The following is a 12,688-nucleotide window of genomic DNA, read 5'->3' as shown; positions in this document are numbered from 1 at the left end:
TACTCCGCTGCAGTTCAGGTCCCACAAAAAAACTTGGTGTTTCTTGCAGTCACATTTAATAATATAATTAACTATCTTTACGTTTATTTCCAAGGGGAGGGAAACAATAATGCATTGTTTTGCATGCCGAAAAATCAACAGCAGCGAGTTTGGGTTACGGGAGGGGCAGGAAATGAGGTCAGCGAATGTTGATCACTTCCTTGATTTTTGTTCCTGCTTGCAGATGGACACACGGCCCAGGGTGGATAAAAATCAATGATTTTTTGTTAAAAGGATACTTTTTATTTAAATCAGATTTTTAAAATATAAATTGGATTGTTTAAAAAAACTAAACAGATTTTTAAAATAAAATGCTTTTGCAGGAAAAATATTTCTAAAGATAGTTTTCTGTTCAAGTTACATTATAGTCCAAAGGCTATTCATCAGGAGATAAGGATTTGAGTTTTTCATGTGTGTTAAAACTCCGTATAAGTTTTGTTTTTTAAACTGCTTAACTACACCTGTTAACAAACATGGATACATATGCTATAATGTTATTGCTTTAGTTAAATAATTTTTAAAAATTGTCATTAAGGAAATGATTATTTTTCTCCTTCCAATAAAGTACAGCAGAAATGTTGCCCAAATATAAACAACAATTTCATAATTACCTGTCTTTGTATTTCTAACCAAATCAGAAATTTTTCTAAAGATAGTTTTCTATTTAGGTTCCAAAGGCTATTCATCAGGAAATAAGGATTTGTTTTAAGTTTTTCATATGTGCCAAAACTCAGTCAAAGGGTTTAAAAACGAAAACAAAAAAGTTTAACCACATCAGTTAACAAACGTGCATACATATGCTATAATGTTATTGTTTTAGTTAAATAAATTGTTATTAAGGAAATGGCTATTTTTCTCCTTCCAATAAAGTACAGCAAAAAAGTTGTCCAATATAAACAGTTAACTTATTAAACCTCACCATAATTTCGTAATTCTGTGTCTATGTATTTCTGATAGTATAACCAAATCAGTAATTTTTGATAGAACTGTAAAAAACTACTCTGAAATTTTATCCTTCCAAAAAGGAAATCTTCATCTGGTTGTAAACATTGAGATTATACCAGCAAGAATGAGCCTTTCTGTAAAAATAAATAAAAAAAATTTAAATCAAGTCTTACTGACTAGTGATTTAAATTGATTTGATTTAAATCAAATCCACCAAGACGCGGACTGCTGCCATTTCCAGAATTGCTACCCATTCTGAAGGAATTCTGGGACATCTCTACCTGGACGCGGCTAAAGTCAGCCATGACTTTGAGAGACTGACCGGGGGGGGGGGCGGCAGCTTTGTGGATCTTAATACAGGAACAGGTTCACAGGTGAAAAGGTGAACCCTGAGCTCATCATGGAGGCACAGGTCAATTCTGTGTCCAGGGCAGCTGTTTACCAGCTCCATCTGGTACGCAGGATGAGACCCTACCTGCCCGCTATCTGTCTCGCCAGAGTGGTGCATGCTCTAGTTATCTCCCACTTGGACTACTGCAACGCGCTCTACGTGGGGCCACCTTTGAAGGTGACCCGGAAACTACAACTAATCAGAATGCGGCAGCCAGACTGGTGACTAGGAGCAGCCGACAAGACCATATAACACCGGGCCTGAAAGACCTACACTGGCTCTCAGTACGTTTCCGAGCACAATTCAAAGTGTTGGTGTCTTGAAAGTCCTAAACGGCCTTGGTCCTGTCTACCTGAAGGAGCGTCTCCACCTCCATCGTTCAGCGCGGACACTGAGGTCCAGCACTGAGGGCCTTCTGGCGGTTCCCTCCCTGCGAGAAGTGAGGTTACAGGGAACCAGGCAGAGGGCCTTCTCGGTGGTGGCGCCCTCCCTGTGGAACGCCCTCCCACCAGATGTCAAAGAGAAAAATAACTACCAGACTTTTAGAAGACATCTTAAGGCAGCCCTGTTTAGGGAAGCTTTTAATGTTTAATAGGTTATTGTATTTTAGTGTTTTGTTGGACGCCGCCCAGAGTTGGCTGGGGAAACCCAGCCAGATGGGCGGGGTATAAATAATAAATTATTATTATTATTATTATTATTATGAGCCCCATCATACAGAACCTAGGTACTACTTACGGATGCAGCTCAGGAGCACCTCCCATTGAAACTTTTTCGTTGTGTCGTTCTTCCTGCACATGGCCAGGCTGGACGTTCCTGCTTTCCTCTTGTAATTCTTGACGCACGAGTACCGCAGTTTGTTGCCGTCGCCGCTCCCTTTAGGAACCTCTGCATTTTGTACCTGAGGGGGCTCACCGCAGTTACCTGGGGCTAAAGGCAAGGGCACAAGAAGAGCGAGTTGTTAATAGATTTAGGTGGGGGGACACCCACCTAAACAATGTACTGGAATCATACAATCAATCAATCAATCAATCAGTAGGTGGGGGACACACACCCCGAACCCCTAGAAACTAATAAATGGCAGGATGTTGATTATCTGGGGTGTGGAGTGAGAAATACAAGCTGTAGAGGAATTCGGTTTTTGTAAACTTAGGGGAGCGTTTCAGCTCTTTTCCTTAGTTTGTTTAAAATCTAAAATAGCTTATCTTTGAATTCCTTTCTTTGAATTTGTGCCACGTAGGTTTTTGAAACCTTTTTTCGTAAAGGCAATACAAAAAATTTCCACAGCTGAGCCCTCAACTCTTTATTACTGTGCTTGGCTTTCTTCAAGTTGGGCTGTGTCTAAAACTTGCCGTTTAGGTTTTCAAACCTTTTTTGTAAACTCAGTTTTAGAAACTGTACCTTTGAGTCCTTAATCCTTTATTACAGGTTACAGACGCTTCAGGTTACAGACTCCGCTAACCTAGAAATAGTGCTTCAGGTTAAGAACTTTGCTTCAGGATGAGAACAGAAATCGTGCTCCGGCGGCGCGGTGGCAGCAGGAGGACCCATTAGCTAAAGTGGTACCTCAGGTTAAGAACAGTTTCAGGTTAAGAACGTATTAAGTACTTAACCCGAGGTACCACTGTACTGCGCTTTGCTTCACCTAGGCCGAGCTAGGATTATAATATTTCAGAATTTTTGGGAGTTTTACCCCCTTTCTTTGAATTTGGTCATTTAAGGTTTAAGATTTCTCTATTTCCTTCTGAGGAAACGGAATAGTTCGGTGAAACGAGGTTTGTAGCCGGCATCCCATTAAGGCTTTGTTCAATTCTAGGTTTTTCTAAGCTTTCTCGTAAACTTTTTGTTTTTTATTTAGTTTTATTTACTTTAGTTTTTATTTAGAAGTAATTCTAGTCGATTACTTCTGGTTTCAGGGATTTTCACAGTACAGTGGTACCTCGGGATACGAACAGGATCCGTTCTGGAGCCCTGTTCACTTCCTGAACGCAACATAAGCCGCGATGGCACGCGTGCGCGGGGCGCATTTTGCCGCTTCCATGCATGACGTCCTATTGAGTGTCTGCGCATGCGTGAGCGGCGAAACCCGGAAGTAACGCGATCCATTACTTCTGGGTTGCTGCGGAGCGCAGCTCGAACGCGCTCAACCCGAAGCACATTCAACCCAAGGTATGACTGTATTTCATTTGTTTTGTGTATTTTCTTGGTTCCATAACTTGTTTTTTTTCTACTGGCAGAGGAATTCCTGGGCTTGGCCAAGCTTGGGCCATTAAGGAACAATTCAGGGCCATTGAGGGCCCTTGGCAATGAAAGAAAAACGATCCTTCCCCCCTTGCCCTGAGATGTGAACAGACACTGGGGGGCGGGGTTGGAAAGTTGCCGGGGTAACCGGGTGTGAGGTGACAGGAAACGAGAGTCTTTAGCAAGGTGTGCTGGGAAGAAGAAAGGGAGAGAAGAAAAACGGGGATCCATCTTGGGCAGGCTGGCTGAAGGCTGGCTGGGAGAGATGCCTTGGACTGCTGTGGGGGACCAGCCCCTCTTGAAATGACCATGTTGTAAGATCTGGACTCCTTACATGCAGACTGAAGGTGTAAATAGGCGAATAAACTGTATTTCTTAAAGCTACAACAGTCTCCACCATGTTTAGAGGGCCATAGGGACTAGCCACCCCAGATATATGCCATTTTCATCCTCAACTCATGGCTAAAAAGAACCCATAGGTAAGGAGGCAAAAGCCTTTGCGTTCTCCCATAAAAACCATTTTTAAAGGCAGCTAGCACACATAGACAGGGACGCGAGTGGCCCTGTGGCCCAAACCACTGAGCCTAGGGCTTGCCGATCGGACGGTCGGCGGTTCGAATCCCCACAACGGGTGAGCTTCCGTTGCTCAGTTCCAGCTCCTGCCAACCTAGCAGTTCGAAAGCACACCGGTGCAAGTAGATAAATAGGTACCACTCTGGCGGGAAGGTAAATGCCGTTTCTGCTGGGAGGAATGCCTTGGACTCCAGGGCTACACTGCTGCGGGGCACAAGCCCCTCTTGAAATGACTGTGCTGTAAGATCTAAACTCACTCCATGCAAACCGAAGGTGTAAATAGGTGAATAAAGTGTATTTCTGACAGTTGTAACAGCCTCCGCCTCATCCAAGTTCTCCAAAGGAGGATCCCTGCCTTGTATTGGAAGGATAACAATGCTGGTGTCAGGCTGGGCACCCTGGGGAGGGAATTCCTTGAGGCTTGGAGCCATAACAGAGGAGGCCCCGTCTTCTCTCGTTACCCACTTTGCGGGGGCACCTCTGAAGATATACAGACTGGTTGGTACCAGGATTTTTTTGGGGGGAGGGGTGGAATAGCAGAGAGACCAGAGGGCAGGGAACCCCTTTCTTCTGCAAAACAGAAGGAAAAACTTCCTTTCAAAGTAATACAGCGGACGCTCGGGTTGCGAACATGATCCATGTGGGATGCATATTTGCAACCCGCAGTGTTTGCATGCGCGGGTGGCAATTTTGTGCTTCTGCGCATGCGCAACCGCCAAAACCCAGAAGTACCGTATTTTCTGCTCCATAGGGCGCACCGGACCATAGGGTGCACCTAGTTTTTAGGGGGGAAATAAAGAAAAAAGCCTGAGCTTCCCCCGACCCCAGAACAGGTCCAGGAGCGGCGGCAAGATTGCGCGCAACCTCACTGCCGCTCCCAGAGCTTGCGGGGCTGGGGATGAGAGAAGCCCAAGCTTCCCCCGGCCCCAGAACAGGCTGCTATCCGCAAGCCTTTGGAGCCCGAAGGCTTGCGGATAGCTGTCTGAAGCCCGGGGAGCGCAGCGGGAGTTGGTGCTGTGCTCCCCGGGCTGCAGGCTGCTATCCGCAAGCCTTTGGAGCCCAGCGGGAACTCCCACCGCACTCAGAAGGCTTGCGGATAGCTGCCTGAAGCCTGGAGGGCGAGAGGGGTCGGTGAGCACTGACCCATTTCGCTCTCCAGGCTTCAGCGAAAGCCTGCATTCGCTCCATAGGACACACACACATTTCCCCTTCATTTTTGGAGAGGAAAAAGTGCGTCCTATAGAGCGAAAAATACGGTAACCCGTTCCGGTACTTCCGGGTTTTGGCGGTCCGTAACTTGAAAAAACGCAACCTGAAGCGGCTGTAACCCGAGGTATGACCGTATAGCGTATTACAGAACACATTGTACAGTGTAGCACATTTTTTGTAAGAAGGCAAGCGAGCGCTGCGACAAAATGTCGCAGTGCGGAGTCTATTTCACGCTATTCCTCCTCCCACCCAGTTTTCTGTTATTACACACACACACACACACTGAGCACACTCAGTTCCCACGGGTCTGTTTTTGGCATTCCTGTAGAGTTGTACTTCTCCAAACACTGGGCTTTCCCCAAGCCTGACAGTAACTTCTCTCGAGAGCATGTGGGGTGCCAAGCTGGATTACATAAGCATCGGCACTCGCGCCCTGAACTTTAGAAGTAGAACAAATGGCGTAATGTCAATGGAACGGGGCCAAAATACCTCTGGGATGCAACTCTCCAAGTTTATGTAAGAAGAGTTGTGGGGTGTGTGGTTTTTTTTAAAGGAAAGACGCATCTTGCAAAGGAAAGGCAGGGATGCATCGGCAGTGAAAGGCTTGCCAGCACAGCTGGGGTACCTCCCTTTTTGGGTGCGCATCTTTTTCCGCAGGTCCTTCCTCCCAACCCTTTGGAAAAAAACTGATTTATTATGACCTTGCTGACCTTTTACATCCCCGCTCAGCAATCTGCGCTGGGAGCCAGTGTGTTTGTTACCTGCCAAATTCAAGGTCAAAACAAAAAAAATTCCTTCCAGTAGCACCTTAAAGACCAACTAAGTTAGTTCTTGGTATGAGCTTTCGTGTGCATGCACACTTCTTCAGAAGGGTGGTGGGAATGGGTGATTGGCAGATAGCTGTGATGAGCTATCTGCCAATCAGCCATTCCCACCACCCTTCTGAGTAATACCCCTCCCCACCTTCTCACTATATAGAAGGGTCTGGTGACTTCTGTTTCAGTGTATCTGAAGAAGTCTGCACGCACACGAAAGCTCATACCAAGAACTAACTTAGTTGGTCTTTAAGGTGCTACTGGAAGGAATTTTGTTTTGTTTTGACTATGGCAGACCAAATTCAAGGTGTTACTGGGAATGGAGGAATGTTTGCAGAATGTTTTCCTCCCTCTCTCTTAATGCCAAAATTCATGGACCTCCAACAGAGCTCAGTGTCGGAAGATTCAGGACAGAAGAAGAAGAGGAGGAGTTTGGATTTGATATGCCGCCTTTCACTCCCTTTAAGGAGTCTCAAAGCGGCTAACGTTCTCCTTTCCCTTCCTCCCCCACAACAAACACTCTGAGGTGAATGGGGTTGAGAGACTTCAGAGAAGTGTGACTGGCCCAAGGTCACCCAGCAGCTGCATGTGGAGGAGCAGGGAAGCGAACCCGGTTCCCCAGATTACAAGTCCACTGCTCTTAACCACTACACTACACTGGCTCTCAGGTGGATGAAAGTTGTTGAGTCTGTGGTATAAGGAATTGTGGCAATTTGCTATCGGGGGAACTCTGGCCTTTAGGGGAAAGGCACACAGGAAATGTATGTTTTATGTAGATGGCTTAGAGCAGCTTTGGCCAATATCTGATGCCCTCCAGATATGGTTGGGCTACAACTCATACTGGCAGGCTTAGAGGTTTTGATGATTCAATGGTATAGAAATCCTCCTTAAAGAATAATGATAATTATTCTTTGGCCAGGGCATAGCCTGACTCCCTCCTTTGGCAATCTTCACAGAACTCTAGCCCAATGGTTGCCATTAATTTGATTTGAATTAATTTTATAATGAAATGATTTTAGAACATTGTATTATTTTATTGTTGTTAGCCGCCCTGAGCCCAGCTTCGGCTGGGGAGGGTGGGATATAAATAAAAATTTATTTATTTATATCATTATTTATAATAAAACGACACAGGACCAAAACACAGCAAGCGTATCTTTGTGCAATGTGTAAATGAACGAAAGGTAATCATTTCAGATTAGCTTCACTGTTCTGGATCTAAAACTAAAACGAGCACGTATTTATCAAATATAAAAGGTGAAGGTAAAGTTTAAGGGCCCATGAATGGTTATGTCCAGTCGAATTCGACTATGGGGTGTAGCGCTCATCTCACTTTCAGGCCGAGGGAGCCAGAGTTTGTCCACAGACAGCTTTCCAGGTCATGTGGCCAGAATGACTAATTCGCTTCTGGCGCAACAGGACACCGCGATGGATACCAGAGCGCACGGAAATGTCGTTTATCTTCCCACCGCAGTGGTACCTATTTATCTACTTGTACTGGTGTGTTTTTGAACTGCTAGGTTGGCAGGAGGTGGGACAAAGCAACAGGAGCTCATCCCTGCAGATTCGAACCGCCGATCAAATATACCAGCCAGGAAATTAACGGTCCTTTCTCTTGCTAGGACTGATTTGATCGAGCACAGATTGTGTGTTACTCATGCGTAAAACAAGTGCTGGAAGTTTATGTCCCTTTGCTCTTCCTGCAGCTGCATTAGGAATGCGGGTGGCGCTGTGGTCTAAACCACTAAGCCTCTTGGGCTTGCCGATCGGAAGGTCAGCGGTTCGAGTCCCCATGACAGGGTGAGCTTCCTTGCTCTGTCCCTGCTCCTGCCAACCTAGCAGTTCCAAAACACGTCAAAGTGCAAGTAGATAAATAGGTACCACTCCGGCAGGAAGGTAAACGGCTTTTCTGTGTGTTGCTCTGGTTCGCCAGAAGCGGCTTAGTCATGCTGCCCACATGACCCGGAAAAACTGTCTGCGGACAAACGTCGGCTCCCTCGGCCTGTAAAGCGAGATGAGCGCCGCAACCCCAGAGTCGTTCGTGACTGGACTTAACTGTCAGGGGTCCTTTACCTTTATTCTGCAGTAAACTGGGCAATTTATTTTTATTTATTTACTATTTCAATTTATTAGGCTACTGACACATGTGGCGCTCCCAAACTTTTAAAAGCATAAAAAGCACAAAATCAGCAGGGGGAAAAGGAGGAAGCCAACGATATCTTATAAAACAAACCCAACAAAACAGCAGCAAAACCAACATCAACAAAAAGCAAAATAATCCATTAATAATAATAATAATAATAATAACAATAATTTATTATTTATACCCCGCCCATCTGGCTGGGCCTCCCCAGCCACTCTGGGCAGCTTCCATAAAAACCAAAAATACAGTAAAATATGACACGTTAAAAACTTCCCTGAAGAGGGCTGCCTTAAGATGTCTTCTGAATGTCAGGTAGTTGTTTATCGCTTTGACATCTGCTGGAAGGGTGTTCCACAGGGCGGGCGCCACCACCGAGAAGGCCCTCTGCCTGGTTCCCTGTAGCTTTGCTTCTCGCAATGAGGGAACCGCCAGAAGGCCCTCGGCGCTGGACCTCAGCGTCCGGGCAGAATGATGGGGGTGGAGACGCTCCTTCAGATATACTGGACCGAGGCCTGGAAGAAGCCACTAAGTTTCCACCCGGCGCTGAGAGAATGTTTATGGTGGCTCAAGGTGGGGAGAGGATTCTACCATATCTGATCAGGGGCATTGGGTTAGAAGAGAGACAAAGGGCTTGCTATACAGTGGTACCTCGGGTTAAGAACTTAATTCATTCTGGAGGTCCGTTCTTAACCTGAAACTGTTCTTAACCTGAGGTATACCACTTTAGCTAATGGGGCCTCCCGCTGCTGCCAGAGCACACTTTCTGTTCTCATCCAGAAGCAAAGTTCTTAACCCGAGTTACTATTTCTGGGTTAGCGGAATCTATAACCTGAAGCGTCTGTCACCCAAGGTACCACTGTATTGCAAATGGAAGCCATCTGGTTCAGGAACTCCTGCTGCTTGCATCTGGGTGATAACCTCAATGGTTTTCCTTTACTACTTTCAGGAAAATGTCAGGCAGCTGTTTCAGGAAAGGTTAAAGGAAAGCATTGGGGGCAAATAAATCTGGGATCTCTCAAAGGCAGAAACATCTTGGAATGAAAGAGAGTGAAATTGTGACACACACCCCCCCTTTTGATTAGAGCTCATGCACAATTTTGAGGCTGCCCCTGAAAATAAATAGAAGAAGAAGAAGAAGAAGAAGAAGAAGAAGAAGAAGAAGAGGAGGAGGAAGAGGAGGAGGAGGAGGAGGAGGAGGAGGAGGAGGAGGAGGAGGAGGAGGAAAATCAGCACTGGCCGTCTGGCTTTCGCCTACCTCAGAGCCATCGTGTGATAGGAATTTTATGGTTTTAGATATATGGCAACGTTCATAACCACACGTACATAGATCAGGACAGGAAAGCCAACCTGGAACCATTTTGATTCCTAACCTGAGCAAATGTTTCTCTGCATGGTCAAAATGGAAAAGCTTCCCCATTGTCTCTTCCTTCACAAATCCTGTCTTAATCTGTGTTTGAATAAGGTTGTGAGCCTTATCATTACAAGACTGCCCAGGCTCCCCAAGAAATCCAATCAAGTAACCTGCCAGACAGGAAATAAACAAAGCAACAGGAGAAAACAACATGCAAATGTTCTGTTTTAGACCGCCTTATCTGAGGGGTGGTCTTAGGTTACACCCCTTCTGTGATGGATGTATGATGTTTCTGGGGGTGGTCTTGATCTACAGGGTGGCAGTTTCAATAGTCTTTATAAGGCCTTGCAGGCCATTGTTCTGGGTCCTCTTCCTCTCCTGCGTGTGAGGGGAGCACCCTGTTGCAACAGATCAATAAAGATCAAGCTTACTAGCTGCTTTGCTTCTCAATATTCTCTGGTTGGCCTCTGTTATTTTCTCCTACCAATAGGGAACCTATGTAAGGACTCTATATGGGCTCTTGGATACCCCATAAGGGAAAAGGGCATATTTTTATTTACAACAATCGTCACAACTTTGTGAGGTTTGGCATTGGGGAAGTCTAGGTTTTGGCCGGAGGGGAGATTGTAGCCTCTGCCTGCCCCTCCTGGATAAAGGGTATTCCGTTAAAAAGATCTGGGAGGAGAGCTCCAATGTCCAGGCAGGGGTTAGGGCCACAGCACTCCTCCAATGGGGACCTCTCAGGGTGTTCCCCTATTTGATATAGCTCACAGTGCACCCCTTCCATAGATGGTTTGATGCACTTCCAGCCGATGGAATAGCACTGGCTTCCCCCAATGTGTATGACAAACAGTTCACATCTTCAGCCGATATTGTGGCCTGTTTGAACCCAAAAACCAATACAGTGGTACCTTGGTTCTCAAATTTAATCGATTCCGGAAGTCCGTGGCGCGCTTTCCCATAGAAAGCAATGCAAAACGGATCAATCCCTTCCAGACTTTTAGAAACAACCCCTAAAACTGCAGTTCAGGGACACGGGTGGTACTGTGGTCTAAACCACAGAGCCTAGGGCTTGCCTATCAGAAGGTCGGTGGTTAAAATCCCCGCGACCGGGTGAGCTCCTGTTGCTCGGTCCCAGCTCCTGCCAACTTAGCAGTTCGAAAGCACGTCAAAGTGCAAGTAGATAAATAGGTACCACTCCGGCGGGAAGGTAAATGGCGTTTCTGAGCGCTGCTCTGGTTTGCCAGAAGCGGCTTAGTCATGCTGGCCACATGACTCAGAAGCTCTATGCCGGCTCCCTCGGCCAATAAAGCAACCCCAGAGTCGGTCACGACTGGACCTAACGGTCAGGAGTCCCTTTACCTTTAAAACAGCAATTTAACATGGATTTTACTATCTAATGAGACCATTGATCCATAAAATGAAAGCAATAATGTACTGCAATCATACAATCAATCAATCAATCAGTAGCTGAACTGGGTTCCACACAGTGACAAAAATAAAACAAAGAGCCGCAAAAACAAAAACACAAAATAAATAGCAAAAACAGACAGACCTCAGTGTAACACTCATAACGGAGCACGTTCGACTTCTGGAAAAAGTTCGCAAACTGGAACACTTCCTTCCGGGTTTGCAGTGTTTGGGTTCCAAATTGTTTGAGTACCAAGGCGTTTGAGAACCAAGGTACCACTGTATGCTGTTGTTGTGTCTGGTTATTTACTCCCTAGGGAACTGCGGGGTCGCAGGGTCTCAGGACGCGATTATTTTAAACGTTCTCGCTCCTTACACAGCTGCCTTATTCTGTCGCAAACTGCTCTGCAAGCATTTTGGGTGAAGCGAGAAATATCTTAATGAACCAATATGCAATGGCTAAACTACGGAATTGACTCCTGCTAAATGTAGCGACGGTAACTCATCTGGCTTTTAAGAAAGACAAATTCATTGAGGATAGGACTATCGGTGAGTACTATTCGTGAAGACCACAGCTATGCAATGCACTATTCATCCAGATATCAGTTTCTGCTGCGATGCAAATTACATTTTCAAACTCCGTCCCAGAAATTCCTACGGCACAGTACGCCTTTTCCGCAGCTGCTATTCCCGGTGAAACATGCCTCCCTCTGACAACGATTTCTTGTTGTACTTTAACTCATTTCCTAACATCAAGCCACTGGTTTTTACTTTTGCTTCTGTTTTATTTTTACATTCCCCCCCCCCATTGTTACAGTGTGTTCTTTTTTTTTATTTCGGTGAATGGAAAACCTCATTGCACAATTTCCTTCAACAGAAATAGGTCAGAATAAGAGCCGCTTCATTCTGGCTGGTCATCTCAATACTACTACTAACAACAACTGTAATAAATTTTTTTTTAAGCTAAAGGAACATGGTATAAGAAACTGCCTCAAACCGAGTCGCTATAGCTCAGTACTGAGTACTGTTTGCACTGTAGACTTAAAGCAGTTTCATGCCATTTTAAACAGCCATGGCTTCACCCCGCCCTCACACAAAGAATCCTAGGTATTATGGTTTGTTAAGGTTGCTGAAAGTTATAAGGAGACCTCTGTTCCCCTCCCAGAGCTACAAACCACGCTGAAAAATCAACCCCTTTCCCCAGGGAATTCTGGGAACTGCAGTTCTGTGCCTCACATCCACACTGGAATTCAGTGAGGATTTGAAACTGCTTGTGTCTCTGTTTGTGTGTGTGTGTACATGTGCATCTCTGGCATCCACAAGACAACCTTCTCATCCAATTGGCGGCCTGCGTCACCCCCTACTTTTTTGTGCAAATCTGGTATATCGGAAAAACACCTATTTTCTTGGAAGGAAATACTTCTGCACGTGCCCAGAAGAGACCTCAGGTTTCTTGGCGGAGCGTGACACGCCCTTTTAAAAAACTGCTGTTTAGTGCAAATTGGAATTGTTACACGGTTACCCCCCACTTTAAAATGTTATTAAGCAGTCACATTATTTTACAAAACAAA

The 12,688-nt window shown here is 45.5% G+C and overlaps 1 protein-coding gene and 1 long non-coding RNA gene across 7 annotated transcripts in view; both read right to left on the bottom strand.

Annotated features, from left to right (window-relative positions):
* Positions 1-12,688, bottom strand: part of LOC309378909 — a 106,111-nt gene that overhangs the window by 26,510 nt on the left and 66,913 nt on the right. The window lies entirely within an intron of this gene.
* The window catches only part of IL15RA (interleukin 15 receptor subunit alpha), a 36,997-nt gene that overhangs the window by 17,746 nt on the left and 6,563 nt on the right, over positions 1-12,688 (bottom strand). For 4 of the 5 annotated variants that reach the window (XM_081927359.1, XM_081927360.1, XM_081927361.1 and 1 more), the window contains exon 2: positions 2,114-2,305. In XM_081927359.1, the coding sequence (XP_081783485.1) occupies positions 2,114-2,305 (192 nt within the window). The remainder of the gene's footprint in view (positions 1-2,113; positions 2,306-12,688) is intronic. The other variant, XM_081927362.1, reaches the window with a different exon arrangement.

This window comes from Podarcis melisellensis (genome assembly GCF_964234715.1).
Source record: "Podarcis melisellensis genome assembly, chromosome: 10".
Classification (NCBI taxonomy): Eukaryota; Metazoa; Chordata; class Lepidosauria; order Squamata; family Lacertidae; genus Podarcis; species Podarcis melisellensis.
Note: the sequence above shows the minus strand (reverse complement) of the source record. Positions and strands in the feature narration are given on the sequence as shown.